This window comes from Sciurus carolinensis, chromosome 4 (assembly GCF_902686445.1).
Source record: "Sciurus carolinensis chromosome 4, mSciCar1.2, whole genome shotgun sequence".
Classification (NCBI taxonomy): Eukaryota; Metazoa; Chordata; class Mammalia; order Rodentia; family Sciuridae; genus Sciurus; species Sciurus carolinensis.
Genome location: NC_062216.1, coordinates 67,529,490 through 67,545,750, shown reverse-complemented (window position 1 = coordinate 67,545,750; position 16,261 = coordinate 67,529,490). Strand labels below are relative to the sequence as shown.

The 16,261-nt window shown below is 43.1% G+C and overlaps 1 protein-coding gene across 1 annotated transcript in view; it reads right to left on the bottom strand.

The window, feature by feature from the left end:
* The window catches only part of Cacna1c (calcium voltage-gated channel subunit alpha1 C), a 650,592-nt gene that overhangs the window by 113,765 nt on the left and 520,566 nt on the right, over positions 1 to 16,261 (bottom strand). The window contains exons 12-13 of the mRNA XM_047548297.1: positions 13,575 to 13,735; positions 12,426 to 12,651 (exon numbers count right to left, since the gene is read on the bottom strand). Coding sequence (XP_047404253.1) covers positions 12,426 to 12,651; positions 13,575 to 13,735 — 387 coding nt within the window. The remainder of the gene's footprint in view (positions 1 to 12,425; positions 12,652 to 13,574; positions 13,736 to 16,261) is intronic.

The following is a 16,261-nucleotide window of genomic DNA, read 5'->3' as shown; positions in this document are numbered from 1 at the left end:
AATGTGAGAGAGACATAAAGACTGAACCCTCTAGTTCTCATGTTTGCAGAGCATTCCCATACATTTGTATTTGTATCTGCTCTATAAATGCTCTTACATGTTTTTTATTTGTGGCAGTCTTATCTCACCAAAATAGATCCACCAAAATAGACCATTAGTTTTGGAGGGCAGAAATTAGAGAGTTTATTTTAATTTGTTTGCTCCTCCCCCATTTCCCCCGTCTTTGTCCTTAAATAAATTCTGTACAACCCAGTCTGTGAATTCAACTTGACATGACCATAGCCATCTTGAGTCATAACTACCATGGTTGTCCCAGAGCAGCCCTAGTGGATTTTTCCTGCATAGCTTCCCAGCAAACCATCAAGAGACAAAACCATTAGAGTCATATATGGAGCTTTATAAGACCCTGGCTTCAGGGATATACCTGACTCTTCCATATTGTCTTAAGATAACCCAGGTACATTCTAGGCAGGATAGTCACATTTGTCCTAACCCACAAATATACTACTTTTTCTGACTCAAATTGCAGGGATCCTACTGGTCTTGCTGCCACCCAGGACCATGCGTCCATCTGTAAATTCCCCAATAAACAGCACTCTGTGCAGACCTAGATCTATCTGCCACTCTGTCTTGGGTCTCAAGGTACCCTGGGGCTGGTCCTCACACTCCTGGGCTGGATTTCTCTGAATCACCCAGCAAAAGTGACAGGCTTCCAGGAGATTGTGGTGATATGCTTCAAGTGAGACATAACAGAACCTCTTTAGGGGTAGAACACCCTCCCCACTTTTATTTACACGTGTTTTCCAAACCTGCCTGGAGAGAGAACCCACTGAGTGCTTTATGACTTCCTAAACGCTGATTCTCAAGTCCCAACTAGAACCATGGAATCATACTCTGTGGTGCTGAGGTTTGATCTGCACGGAGTGCAATTTACTGGGGGACTTACAGATGGAAGTATGATCCTGGGTGGCAGCAAGACCAGTGTGATTCTTAAGCAGCTGGTTTAGCACTTGTCAATAAGCTGGAATTTAGGAACCATTAACTTCAGAGTAAATTGATAATGAAAATTTCTAGCTGTATAGAGAGGTGAGTATCTGTAGTGGATTGAGGTCATAGGTCCCTGAGAGGTCCTCTGTGTTCAACTGCCATGGAATATTCTGGAAAAGTCTCAATAGCCATAAGACATTGGAACCTTAATTTCCATGAGGTACACAGACATGTGGGAAATAATTCACCATAGGCTTGTAACTGAGGTTCAGAGACAGCCATGGGAACCCTAAAGGGAGCCAGAGAAGAAGACCCTTGACTTTGAAGAGAAAGTTACCATACATGGGGTAAGTTTGACAGAATGGAGTAGACTAGGAGGCAGAGAGGAAGGTGGGGTGGGAGGAATACTTCCTGAACCTTGGAGTGCCTGGGGCTTCAAGGAAGAGGAGTCTGAAGCAAACTGAGTCATCAGGAGAGAAGAGCTCATTGGGAGGCCTGGGCAGGAACATGGTGCCTGGTGAGTACTCTGGAGGCGCTGAAGGTGGATTTGGTGTTATGAGTGGTCATGGTCAAGAGTGGCAGACCATGAGGCAAATGCTGATTTAAAGTATTTAAAAGATCAAAAGAGAACTCTATTCCTGTGCTACCGCACACCCTCCCCCTGCCTTCTTTACCCTGAGGGCTATCCTGGAAAAGTCCTGGCTTCACATGGTGAATGCATGGTGGTTCATAACATCACTGTGGTATGACCAAAGTACCAATTCCCCACCCATCACCTTCCTCATCTCAGAACATGAGAATTGGAGGGGCCAGCCTACATGCCTCACCCTGAACCCACATCAGCAAACTCCATCCTCAAAACAAATCTTAAATTTGGCCAGCTGCCTTCACCCCTATCACTCTCACCCAGTATCTCTCATCTGAATTTATGGGATAGCCTCTTACTTGGTGGCCCTGCCTCAATCCCAGCTGCCTGTCAGTTTTCCAAACCACAGCAGCATCAGCAGCATGCTCTTGCAGCAAAAGCCACATCAAGCTTCAACTGCACTTTGGTACTCTAACCAGTGCTTTGGCTCCTTGGAGTATAAACTCCTGAGTTCTCATGAAGGTCCAACTGACCTTCAAGGTCTGGGTCCCACTGCTTCAACCACCTGCTACGCTCTTCTTCTCTTGGTAACTCAACTCACACCAGCATCCTCACTGATCCCCCAAATTCCAAATGCCCCACCTCCCTGGTCCTTGCTATTTCTGCTCTCTGTCTGCAGGGTTCTTCAGTACCCCTTAGGATCCTTGAGTTCTCTAACCTCCCAGAGAAGCTTTCCCTGACCTCCACTCTAATCCTGTATACTGCTTTCAAAAACATCACTTATTAGCACATGATAAGTCTCTTTTCCTTCTCTAGAACATAAAGTCCAAGTGAAAGGGAATTCATTTGATTTGTTTACATCCCTAGCACTTTGAACAGTGCTTGTACTCAAAAAGGTGCTCAACTAGTATTCTGTTGAATGAATGAATGAATTTTACTCAAGTGTGGCATATTTAAACTTACTGAAGGGAAAGACCAGAGGCCCTGGAGTCACAGACACCTCAGTGTGTGTGTGTGTGTGTGTGTGTGTGTGTGTGTTGAGAGGTGGTGGCAGAAGTCAGATAGTGGGACCTCTCATATATATACCTAAGTTGAACACACAGTGAGCCCACCAGTGAGGAATGGTTGTTTGTACCATCCCCCATGTCATTCCTATTCTTTTAGCTTCCCTAAACCCATGGGTAGGGAGCTCCTGATATTCCTGACTGTTCCATCCCAAGATCATGTATCTAATTTATATGGATCAGCTTTCCTACAGAAAACAGGGTAGCCATGGTATTGAGATCCTTGGATAGTATCCCTGAAAGAGAACACATGCTCTTGGAGAAGAACTTCCATTCTGGTGAGCATGTGCTGTCTCTGATTAGGAGATGACTATAGCCAGGTACACAGGCACCAGCATGCCCACCACATGAAGGACACCTGGGCTCAAAAGATACTGCACTTTGGACCAGTAATGTGGCTAAGACAAGGTTAAGACAAATGGAAATCATGGTTGTTCGTGCTGTTTGGTCTTCCACAGACAGTTGCTTCCTTTCAACAGGGCAAGATGGAGTAGTGCCCCAAGGTTGGCCTGCCACCTGTACATTCTCTTGCTTTGGAAAAGTAGTAAAAGAGACAAGCTTGAAACCAGTGGTCTGGCATTGTGAGGGGTATCCAGTTTGCTGAACTGTCATCTCTAAGCATGTAGAAAAGCACGCTCCAGGAGACAGACCAAGGCATTGCCAAAAGGATATTGAGGCAAAAAAGACTAATGGGATCCAGAGCTTCATTATCATCAATATAGATGAGATCTGCAGGTGCTCAGGTGACAGCTTGGTGGAGGGGAGGGTGAAGAAAGACCACTTAGACAAAATGGCTAGCAGCCTTGTGGTCTGCAAACTCTCTCCTCCTTATTGTCAGTCTGACTCTCATGTCCATTACTGCCATGACCTGAAGATGGGATGATGTCCTCATGTCCCAGAATAACCCTCCTTTTCAGAAAGAATAGCTGATGGTAAATGAGTGGGCTTGATGGTGTATTAACAATCAAGATAGGCTTTTATCTTAATTGATTAAAAATATGAAATGTACACACTCACACACCAAAAAAGGAAGAGCTCTGGAGAAAAGTGAGAAGAATCAGAACAAAATACTTGGTGTCTCTGGCCACAGACTTTGTAGGGAACTTGAGGACAACTGAGCATCAATCTTCAGAACAGGGCATGTGCACTTCCCCAACCACAGTGGCTCACATGCAGTGTGCAGAGGCCCATGGTCATCCTGAAGCCTCCTAGGACCCTCCCCAGACACACCACCTGCCCCACCATCCCGGCATCAACTCTCCTTCTCTGTTCTCCTGCCACTCTGGTCACCTTCTCCAAAGTGTGAGTCTTTGCCTACCCTGTTCCCCATCCAACTCAGCTTGCTGTTTTCGCTATAAACTATGGTGCATTTGAGGCTTTTGACCTGATCTAGTGTTCCACTACCTAAGTTCTCTCCTTTCCTTTCCTCTTCTCTTCCCCAGCCTTCTTCAAGACCTCTGACTTGTTGATTACCCACTTATCCATTCCCTATGGTTACCTCATCCCTCCAACTCTCCTGGTTTAAGTTACCACCCTCTGTTCAGGGACACTTTGATCCCCATCTGTTTCTCTCTGGGAGTCTGTCTTTGAGTTTGGGGCTCTGTGGAATTCTTCCTCCTCTTCTACAATACAGAGTAAACCAAGCCTTCCTTGAACTGGAACTATTTTCTAGCAAACCTTTTACTTTAAAAAGTTCAGGGCTGGGCTCTTTACCTTTCTTTTTTCTGGTATAACACAGAGCTTTGAACGTGCTATAAATAAAATAATTTCAAAACAACGGTGTCTATTGCTTTGGATGCTTTGCTAATGCCCCACATTATTCCCTCTCTGTTCCAGGGAGGGTCATAACTAAATTTATACCTGTTCCAACCATTTTTATCATGAAGGGTAAGAAAAAAAATCCTCTTAGTTTTGGTGCCAAGTGATCTATTATTGGAAGAGTATTTAAAAGCAAACATCATGTGATATTTCTGAGGTGCAGGGCTTTGGGAAGGTTCTGGAGTGAGCAGGAATGGGAGCTAGGTAGGCGCCTGGGGAAGCAGATAGAATTCAGTCAGTGAGTAGGCTCAGCTTGGCCCTCACCACTCCCTGGAGCAGCTACAGAGACGCAAGGGGTGGGTGTCCTTGAATCAGAGCTTCAGTGAAGTCGAACTCTGTTCCTTGAAGAGACAATGGGGTTGGAGGAATCAGTGTGACAGGAGGATGAAGGGACACATCTTGAGCCTGGAAGAGCCACAGAGAATTCTAGACTATCTTGGTCAGGGTCTGGTACAGTCTCAGACGCAAGGCCTTCTCTACCTCTTCAGTCCCTGCTGGTACCTGCCCCTGCCCCCTCAGTCCTAGCAAGGCTGGGAAGCCCATTTTATGTTTTCCACTTGGCTAACAAGTTCAAAGGGCTTGTCTTCCCTGTTGGCATCAGAGGCCTTGGTCACACTGAGGAAGGAACCTGCATGGGGAACTTAACCTGGCCAGAATGATAAGGCAGTCTGGATTTGTCTCTGGGATGGCCTTGGGAGGGTGCACCTCTGAGCTTTTGGACCATGAGGCTACCAGGTATTTCCTCGTTGGCCCCTACACCCGAGATGTGTCAGGGTTAGGGAGGTAGCACATTCTTCCTCACCTGTTTTCTGAATCCCCAGCAAGTGACACCAGTCAGTTACTGTCGAAGAGAATAACCACCCTTCCACTGTTAATCAGCATGCAGGCTCTTGAGTCTGAGTTTCTATCTCCACAGATCCCTTGCCTGGGAACTAGGAAAATGCTGAATACCTCTTCTAATAAAGGCCCTTAATGAGCTCAGAGGCTCCATGAGTCCTGGAGGAGAGTGAGGGTAGCAAGATGGTGGAGAGAGCTAGAGGTTGTCGGGGTGAGAGGGGTGTTCACTGCCAGACTCTGGCAGGGACATGGGGGCCTTTAGAGCCTGGAGGATTTGTGAATGGCTTTGGAGCTTGATGGTGCCCATGATTCATGTATAACTGTGGCTGTGCTGAGTCAGCCTAATCTCACATTTCTGGGCCTGGAGGGCATTGCAGGGCCTGGAGGGTGCTGCAGGGGAGGAATAAAAGAGAGTGATTCAAGCAAGTGCTACAGGAATCTTGGTGCATTTAAAAACCAATTGCGTAAAAATCGAGATGTAATTAGTAACTGAAAACATATCTGGATCTAATCTATCTATTGGAAGCCCTTTTCCTCCCCACAGAAAGATATGGACTGACAAAGAGTAAATGCACTAGGTATTGAATCTTGGCAACATTCAGGGCCCCATGAAGCCTCAAAGCAGGATAAAGAACCCAATTCATCATGTGGCTAGAAGGTCAGCTGTTATGCGTAATTTACCCTCAGATGATAAATATTTTGGCCATGTGCATGCCTCATTGTTCTGAGGTAGAAATCTTGTCTTCCTTATTCTTTCTTATTATGTAATTTCCCACTTACAGCACTGTGAACACTCAGTAATCAATTGACTTACAGTCTAGCACAGGGTTCCCAGTCTTTTTTTTTTTTCCATGAGACATCTGGATGGATGATATTCATAGGCACAATATACTCCTGAAGGTGTTCTCAGATTTTAGAGTTGGCAAAATCCCAAAAATGTAAGCACACTAATAATTCACTTTCATCATAATGATACCCTTGAGACTTCTGTTCCTTCAGGCAACATGGCTGAACTCAGTCCCTCCTGGTCTTGCCCATTTATAAAGGCAGTTGGGAATGCAAGTCACAGAGAGTGATGATGCTGCAAGGACAATGTTGAAATCCTTTTATTTTTTAAAGAATCCATTCATAAACTTTGGCACTTTAGCTCTCAGATTATATACGTTACAAGCAATATCAGACTGCTTGCTATCCATTGTTCAAAAGCTCTGGACATGGCAAGGTGTCATGACACCATGGTTGAGAACCACTGATCTAGATTAGTAGTTCCCAACTCTTGGCCCATGGGCCCTGAGAGCAGGGAGAAGGGCAGCATGGAATTATAAGAAAGGTGCATGAATCCATAATTCGAATCATCTAGCATTATAGTACTCTAGGCTGACTTGCATTTCCATTATCATATTTCAAATGCATACAGATGTGAAGAGATTCATAAAAATCAAGTTAATTTAAAAGCTTTGCTCAATTCATAGTAATTCTTACCATTGTGTGTTCTCTCGGTCAAGAACTATCAAAAGTATGATTGTTGAGTGCTAGGCAGGAACTCATAGAATTAACACCTGTGCCTTAGGTGGGGGAGGGGAAGAAGAGAAGCTGCTACATCCCTTCCAGTTATTTTTTTGTTTGTTTCAGATAAGTCTTCAGGAAAGGACCACAAGGAACCAGTTTAAACCAGCCAGATTACCCCAAATTACTCTTCTGGGTGATCCAGAGTGACCTTGTTCATCTCATTATAATGCTAAATTCTCCAGAAAGGATGTGTTCCCACCCACCATTTTCAAACACACATGCAATATATGAAGACACATGATCTCAATGCACACTTGTGCAGAAATATGTCATCCCCCACCTGTGATGGTAAGTCTCTACAGTATGAATATGCATGTGTCTCCCTGATAAAATCCCCTTGCTTCTTTTGTTTGGAAAAAACATTTTGCATTCAGTTACCTTATCTGGACAATGTTAGGGACTACAGGACAGAGAAGACAGAGGAGAAGCAAGGATCAAGGTTTTTGATTGCATATTGAAGGCCACATTTTAAGACAAATGAGTGGACAAAGGATAGCAATGGGAAATGAGGCCAGTGATCCTCAAATTAAAGTCACTGTACTATCAACACAGGACTCCCCAGGAGTTGCTGACCAATCTGTTGAGGCGAGATCTTCCGTGAGCTCCCTAAGGAGTTCTCTCAAGTTTGAGAATCATAGTTGCTGGTTTAGACTGCATTGTAAAAAACACTTCTTTTGTAGTAGTGAGACATTGCAAAATATTCTCAAGGGGTTTTAAAAGGAGAGGAGAACTATACCTGTTTGATGACAGGACCACAAAGGTGACCCACGTCAAGGCTGTTTAATGAACTATAGTGTCCACTCACAACCCACAGTGTGGACAGTCCCTGGGTTACTACAGTGATTTTTGCTTATAAGACTGGGTTGGGAGATAAGGTTCAGAGGAAGCACAGGATACTCAGCACAACCAGTATCTTTGCTGTTTTCCAGAAGTCTCCACAGAGTTTGGAGACTTCAAACAAGGAAGATGACACCTTTTGCCCAAATAACTTCCAATTAAATAATAGAATTATTCTGTTTACAAACTTTCTAGAGATTTGAAAATACTACTAATCTTTCTTGTGGAAAGGCTATGAAAATCTCTCTGTTCAAGACAAATTTCGAAAAACAGTTTCCTAGCCATATTTTTGAATTAAGAATAGATAAATTAGTGATGCAAGCAGAATGAATGCTCAGTCTCCTCAAGATGCTCTAACAATATCTAGCAGCATTTTTTGCCATAGGGAAAAAAAATTTCAAGGCGTGTACTTTTGAGCATTATTTAAAAGGCATTGAAAAGTCCAAGTTAAAATTAGATTTTATCAGACTCCAGGAGCAGTAAGTTGAATTAGCAATTAGCTAACAAGAACCCATATGCAAAAAATTCTTTAGGTCCCATCTCAGGATGCAGAAAACAATGTAGTTCAGTGCATCATGGTGGGGTCAAGAGCACATATGGTCTGAGAGAGGACCTCATTTTTACTCCCAGTTGTGTGACCTCAGGCAAGTGACTGAACTCTCTTAAATCTTACTTTTCTCATCTGCAAAATAGTAATACCAATACTTATAGTAGCCAATCCTCATCTTAGAGGTGATTGTGAGGGTTATTGGAGCTACTGGGTGTCAACATTCAGATCACCCTTTCTGGTACATAGTGAGCCCTGATGAGGGCTTGTGGTTATTACTATTGCTATCTCTACCCCTTTTATTATAAACTGGGGATTTTCAGTAATGCCAATATATTCAGGATGATCAGGAAGAGCTCTTTTGGGGGCAAAAGGGAAGGAGGTTGTTGTACTAGAGTGCTGGATGTGTAGATTTAAATTCTTCATGCCCTTGAAGTCCCTCACCAGATATTAAACCTTCCCCAGGGACTTGCCCCTGTTCCCAATTTGCCACAGCAGCTATTTCCCCCACGTGTACTTTGTCAGCTCATCATGTCCTGTCTTAGATTTTCCTTAATCTTTTCATATGCACAGTCTTCACCTCCCAGCAAGACTATAAATTTCTCCTGGGTCCACTTCATACCATCTTTTTTTTAACCTTTCAGAATTTAACATACTGTGCTCATGAGCCACATAATGATGCTTTGGTCAATGAACTGTATGAATGATGGACTCGTGGTCCTCTAAGATAATTTCTCCTGTGACATCACAGCCCTTCTATTCTGTGTGGGTTCTCTCTATAATGTGCACATGGTAGTGAAACTGCAAAATGGCAGAGTTCTCAGAACATACCTCTATCACAATGACAAAGAGTTGCATGTATGGTCGATAAATAAATGAGTATAAGCATGTGTATGTTACATTACCATTGGCCCTTTTGTCCTTCTTCCTTCTCCTGATAAGAGCAAGGAATCTCGCTAAACTAATCATAAAAACTCTGGTTATTGAGTGCTTCCTGTGTCTGGCAGTGAACTCAACATTTAAAGGCCTTGTCTTGCTGGAACCCGTGCATATTGGATGGTTCCTGAGAGAATTCTGAAGAGAACAGGAACACTCAGGGATGCTTTGCGGGGCCCTGGTGACTCACTCAGTCAAGTTTGGAATACCCTGAGCCAGCTATGATGAGCTCAGTCCTTGAAGTGGAGACACCAGACTCCGTTGCTTTCTTCCAACACAAATCAGTTGGTGGATTTAGTGCTCCTATTATCAAAGTTTCCACAGAGCAAATATCAGGGGAGTGTCTCAAAGAGATTCTTAAGGAAAGGGGCTTCTGCCTTGGGGGCGCAGTTTGAAGGGCTTTCTTCAGGTGTTCTTGACATGTCCTTCTTAGTGGACCACAACCCACATTAAGAAAGCATATTATACATGTATCAGATACATATCTCAGGGTTTTATGAAACAATGCACATGTTAGGGGATACCCTCTGATGTTTTCCCATTATATTTCATTTTTTCATTAAAAATGATGATTGTGACAGGAAGGAATGGAATCCTGTCATTTGTAGCAACATGGGTGGAACTGGAGGACATTATGTTAACTGAAATGAGTTAGGCATAGAAAGGCAAGTACTGCATAGTTTTACTGAAATGTGGAAGCTAAAAATTTGATCTCAAAGGAGTAGAGAATAGAATGGTGGTTACCAGAGGCAGGAAAGGGTGTGGGGGAAAGGGGGATAGAGACAGGATGGTTAATAGGTAAAGGGGGCAGGTGGGTAGAAGGAATAATTTATAATGTTCTGTAGCACAGTAGGATAACTATGGTTGACAACAATGAATTGATTGTTTCAAATAGCTTATAGAGAGGATTTTGAATGTACACAACACAAAGAAACAGTAAATGTCTGAGATGCCAGATGTGCCAAGTAGTCAAATGTAATCATTACATGGTGTATACATGCACTGAAATGCCATACTGTACTCCAAAAATATGCATGATTACTATATGTCAATTAAAAATAAAAATATTAAGTAACTAAAAACAAAGTAAATAAATATGAATTATCATTGTGATAATGTGGAAAAATTGGAGCCCTGATACTATATACTATTGGTAGGAATATAAAATGATCCAGTCTCTAGAAAACAGCTTGACAGTATCCTAAAATCTTAATCACAGAGTTATCAAATGACATAGAAACTTCATTCCTCGGTATACATATCCAAGAGAAATGAAAACATACAATTTATACAAAGCCTTGAATATGACTGTTCATAGCAACATTATCACAGTAGCCAAAAATGCTAACAAACTGAATCTCATCACTGATGTATGAATAAGCACAATGTGATATATCCATATAATGGAATATTATTCAGCAATAAAAAATCTTATACATGCTACAACCTGAATGAACCCTGAAAATATTACACTAAGTGAAAGAAACCAGTCATGGAAGACCACATAATACATGATTTATATGAATAGTTCACAACAGGCAAATCTATAGAGACCTAAAGTATTAGTGGTTGTCTAGGGCTGGGAAGGAAGGCAAGAGAAATGAGGAGTGATGGACATGTCCTGAGACCAGAATGTGGCGATGGTTGCAAACTCTGTGAACAGACCAAAACCCTCTGAATGATACATTTGAAAGGGTGACTACATGGCATAGGAATTATATGTCAGTACAGTTATTTAAAATGATGGTTGTGATCCAATGAGTTGGTTTCACCTCTCCAGATGGACCACACCACAGCCAAAAACTGTCTTGGAGTAGGCTCTGCCCACTCCTGTGCCCCTGTCCTGACCTCTTCATGAGAATCACACCTGCCCTGGAGCGTGATGGAGACTTCAGTCTCTGGGTGGAGGGGCTCAGCGTGTGGTAGAGGGATGAAAGCCACCTGTGCCACCATACCCATCACCTTGCTTTACAGTTAACGAATCTCCACTGGATTTGCAGCAGCCCACATCTGGCTAAAACACTCCATTTCTCAGCCTTCCTAACAGTTGTGGTGGCCAATGAGAACAGAATCCCTTGGTGAGATTTCTGGGAGAGATTTTTAATCTCCAAATTTAAAAGTTGTGCTAAAATGTATATAACAAAAAACGATCATCTAAACCCTTTTAAGTGTACATTTCAGGGCTATTAAATACACTCATAATGTTGTGTCGACACCACTACCATCTCTAGAACTTTTCATCTTGTAAAAATAAAACTTTGTACCCACTTTCTGTTCCCTTCCATACCCTGCCCTTGCACTCACTCTTCCACTTCTGCCTCTATGGTTTGACTACTCCATGTAAGTGGGGTCATGTAGCATTTGTCTATGACTGACTTATCTCACTTAATATGTTGTCTTCAGTGTTTATCCACAGTGCAGCACATTGCAGAATTTTCTTCCTTTTTAAGGTTGAGTGATATTCCATTGTAGGAACACACCATATTTTGTTTAACCAAATGTTGATGGACACTTGGTGTGCAAGGACCTTCTAGCTCTTGTGACTAATTGTGCTATAAACATGGATGTTCAAATATATTTTCATGATTCTGATTTCAATGCTATTGGGTATATACCTGAAGGAGGAATTACTGGATCATATGGTAATTCCACTTTTAAAATTTGAGGAACTGCTATACAGTGGCTATACCATTTCACACTCCCTCCCACAGTGCACAATGGTTCCAGTTTCTGCATATCCTCCCCATGCCTGTTAGTTATTTTTTAACATTATCCTTCCTAATTGGTGAGTCTGGGAGAGATTCTTGGGTGTAAGGAAGTGTCTCAGGGATTGGGTTCTCCCTTTTGCCCCTATTTTTACTTTTTGCCTTGAATTTGAACATGATGGCTCAGTCTTCAGAAGCCATCTTGTGACCTTGTGGTGGAATCTGCATAAAGCTGATGAAGGAAACGTCAGAGGAGACTGCGTCCCAGTCACCTTGGGGCCCATTTTGGGCTTCTTATGTGACTGAATCACTGACTTGCTTGAGACACTAAGTTGAGCCTCTGGTGTTAGCAACCTAACGAGATTTATAAACAATATGCCACCCAAATGACCCAAAGCTCCTCTCTGTTGCATAGGAGCTGAGGTTAGACCCTCCCAGAAACAGCAGCTATTCTTCCACCCAGGCCTGCCTATATCCCCTGCCTTCTGGAAGACTTCTCCTAAAGCCCTATTTCCAAGGGAAACTGAAGCATCACATACCTTGTGATTTTAAATATCCTCAGTAACCGGACACATCTCAGCACAGAGATGCCCAAGGGAGACATGATCTTGGTCTCCACTAGGATGGTCTCCAAGATGCCCCCACACACGATGAAACAGTCAAACCGATTGAAGAGGGACACAAAGTAGGCCTGCAGGCCCAGGCTGTACATCTTCAGGAGCATCTCTGCAGTGAAAAGGGCCAATAGGGCCTTATTGGCCGTGTCTGGCAGTTTCAGGAGAGAAGTGGGGTCCAAGCAGCAGGTGAGAGGGGAGCAAAGAGGGAAGAGGAGAACGAAAACAGTAATTATCACATCTGGAGAAAAAAGACCCAGCACTCCCTTACTCCCTTAACATTTCTCCCACCCACTCCTTTCAGAACAAACAATTAGGGCAAATCCAATAGGAAAGGGATACCTATTTAAATCATAATAAACATTTATTGAACATCTATCATGCATCAAAGGCTTTGCATGCATTATCCTGTTTACCCTTCACAGTATATTCTGTGAGACTTGGAATTCTAATCATCAAGCCCATTTCCTAGAGATGAGGAAGGAAGTTCAGAGTCCAGTAATCTGCCCAAGTCAACCAGCCAAATGTGGAAGTCTGGCTGTCCAAGTATGACCTTTCAACCACTAGACTAATTGCCTCCCAGGATTCTGGAGTGCAGCTCCCTCCCCAGGAAAGATGCTGCATGGTGGACCTCCTTCTAGTGGTCCAGAACAGGGTGATGAGTCCTAACCAGTCTTTGGGGACAGTTCCTTGGGTTCAGGTGCTATTTTCCTCTTGCCCATCCTCATAACTTCTGGGTGAGGCCACCTGGAGGCTGTAGTAAGGCCTGATGAATTCAAAATCCACTCCTGGAAGTTGGCTGATGAGGGTGTCAGAGAGTTAAGCAAGCTGCAACTTGTGTCTTTGTCACCCAGGCCCAACAGGGACTGTGAGGGCAGGCAGATGGTATGGGCCTAGTCAGGTGAGCCATGTCTATTTTAACAGGGTTGTGCATTTGACTATGTGGCATGTTAGCTGCCAGGTCTTGGTGTCTCCAGCAGGGCACTTGCTATCAACCTTTTCCCTGTGATTACCTCAGAACACAGGACTGAGTTAGCAAGAGTCAACTGGGACAGAGCCAGGGCTGTGGCTCACCTTGCACTTCTGTGAGCCAGTGAGGCTGGTTGTAATGCTCTGAGGCAATGGTGAGTGTATTGAGAAACACCAGGAAGATCACGAGCCAGTAGAAGACATTAGACTTGACCGCAGCACGGCACTTTCTTCTGCAGAATCGATTCCATCTCCGCCAGTAGCGACTGGAAAGGGGGCAAGGAGAGAAGGATGGGGTTGGCTGTGAAATGCAGATTTCTGTCACTGTGAAGCATACCACAGTGGCTTCTGTTCACTCTTAACTGGTGTGGTGTGACTAGAGTAGAAGAGCCTGGTGGCAAGGAGACAAGATCTCCATCAAGTTCCTGGGCTCACTGCTTAGTTGTGAGACCCTGAGAATGCCCTTGAACTTCTCTAAGCTTTGGTTTCTCATCTGTGAGATGGGGACAGGGCCAACCCCACAGTGCTGTTGTGGGCATGGATAGAATGCCATGTAAGGCATCTAGACCAAAGCTGAGGTGCTTCATAAATCAAAGTGACTTTGTTTTTTTTTCTTTTTAATAATGGCATTATTATAAACAGTATTGCAAATATCAAGAGGAATTAGTAATAGTGGTTGGTGGTGATAGTGATAGGACTAGTAAAGGTTACCATTAACAAAACCACCAATATGCCCAATACCATCTTAAGTGCTTCTCAAGACTTCTCTGCAATTCTTTAAATAACTCTGCAAAGCAGGCATTATTCTCCTCTTGTAGAAGAGAAAACTATGGGCCGTGGAATTTGAGCAGGTTGACCAGTGTTCTAGGAGTGAGAGCCAGGCTTGGCTTTCTCCCCAGCCTGGTATCATGGCCCTTACTTTATGCAGCCTTACCATTCAGAGCAAGGATTATCTGCATCAGAGGCTCTTGGCTTTTATGGAGTCATGGAATCTTGTGGGAATGTGATGAATATTTAGACCCTCTGTTTGAAAATGGACACACACCCATGCACACACATTTACATAAAAGTTCATGCAGTACACAGATCCCTTGATGTTCATTTTTGGTCCATATAGTGTTCCTAGTCTCTTGATTAGGGGCCTTTGTCAGTGATTCTCAAACCCAGCTACACCTAGGATTACCTGGAGAAGTTTTAAAAACCATCTGACACCCCTAGTACCCAGATCCCAACAACAAATCAGTTGAATTTGATTTTCTTGGAGCTGGGTATTTTTAAATAGTCCCAATACACCACTGGCATTTTTTACAAGTTCTCCAGCTGGTCCTAACATGTAACTATGATTGAGAAGCGTGAGGTTGGATGGTCCCAAAGACACTTTTCCATTTATGAATCTGTGACTCAGGGGCTTATAACCTATTCTTGGTTTCATCCTCTTCATTCACTGAAAACATATAGCTACATAACTAACTCAGTAGATGATGTAGTTAATAAGTGCCTACAATGCACCCAGGAGTGAAGGATGGGATGCTGAAGATGTGTTAGGAGGGAGACTGCAGAGAGCCATGCCTAGGACTTTTTCAGAAAACCCAATGTCCGACTGAAACAACTACACTGTCGACTTCTTCAGGGATGGTATGAGGAATGCTCTTCCGGTTGTCTGGGTTGGAGGCGATGAACACAGAAGCTTTATTAAGGGAAAAGACACTGAGTTGACAGTAGTGTTGAAAGCAGTACCAACAGGTGAGGGAAGGAAAAATTAACCAGGGTGGTTGAACGCCATCTCTAGTGAGCAGCCAGCCTGGCAGGTAAGGGGGCACTTACCTGCTACACTAGAGAGAAGAAACACCTTGAGAAAATTAGCCTCCAATGCACTTTGGGATGCTTGCAACCTCTAGACCAACCACCTTGGATACTAGTGAGGATACAGAGAGGGACAAAGGTATGGGACAATGAGTCCCAGGCATTGGGACTCATTGAAGGGTGAGTTTCACTGTAATTTGCCAGATTTTGATACTGAGAAGTGCTAGCATGTCAGGGCATAATTCTGATCTTTTGGCAATTATGATTATTAATATTACAGAGAAATTTGGTAATTTTTTTCCTATAAAGTGAATTTTGGGGACCAAGTCATATTTAATCTTAAATAGTTTACATTATATTTGCAAATAATATGTTTTAAATAGACACAATTTCATAATATAAAACTCAGAGATAACTGTTATTCAGAGTCCAAATCAATCAAGTTTGCTTTCTTTTATAGTATGTTGAAACTGACTTGGAGTCAGTTTAATACTAGGAACTCCACCAAGCCCCTCTCTTCTCTAGTTTGTGGGTAGCAGCTGTGGGGTGTTATAAGGTCAGACTTGTCACATGGATCTGGAACTGCTTTGCCCCAGTCCCAATAAATCAGGTTGCTCCTGCGCAGAGCTGTTCAGGAGAGTCACGTGGATTAGGGCTGGGGAGGGGGTGGGGGTAATTACTATCCAGAGAAAGTATTTAAAGATAATTATACACCTCCCACTCTTCAAAATATAGCTTTGCTTGACAACTGGTTCCCTGGCAACACTTCTTACTGTATAATAAATGTAATGGTTTATTAAATGTGTAAATTTATTTGTGTGTTTACATATGCATGGAGGTTATAGAAATTAAATGATAAAATAGGGAGGAGAAATTTGCCTTCTATTCATGTTCCTTTTGCGTTAACTGGAAGTCATTTAGTAGAGAAATAGAAGCTCCCTATGTAGACATAGGAGAAAAGGAGGGATGAGGACATGTTGAATCTGCCT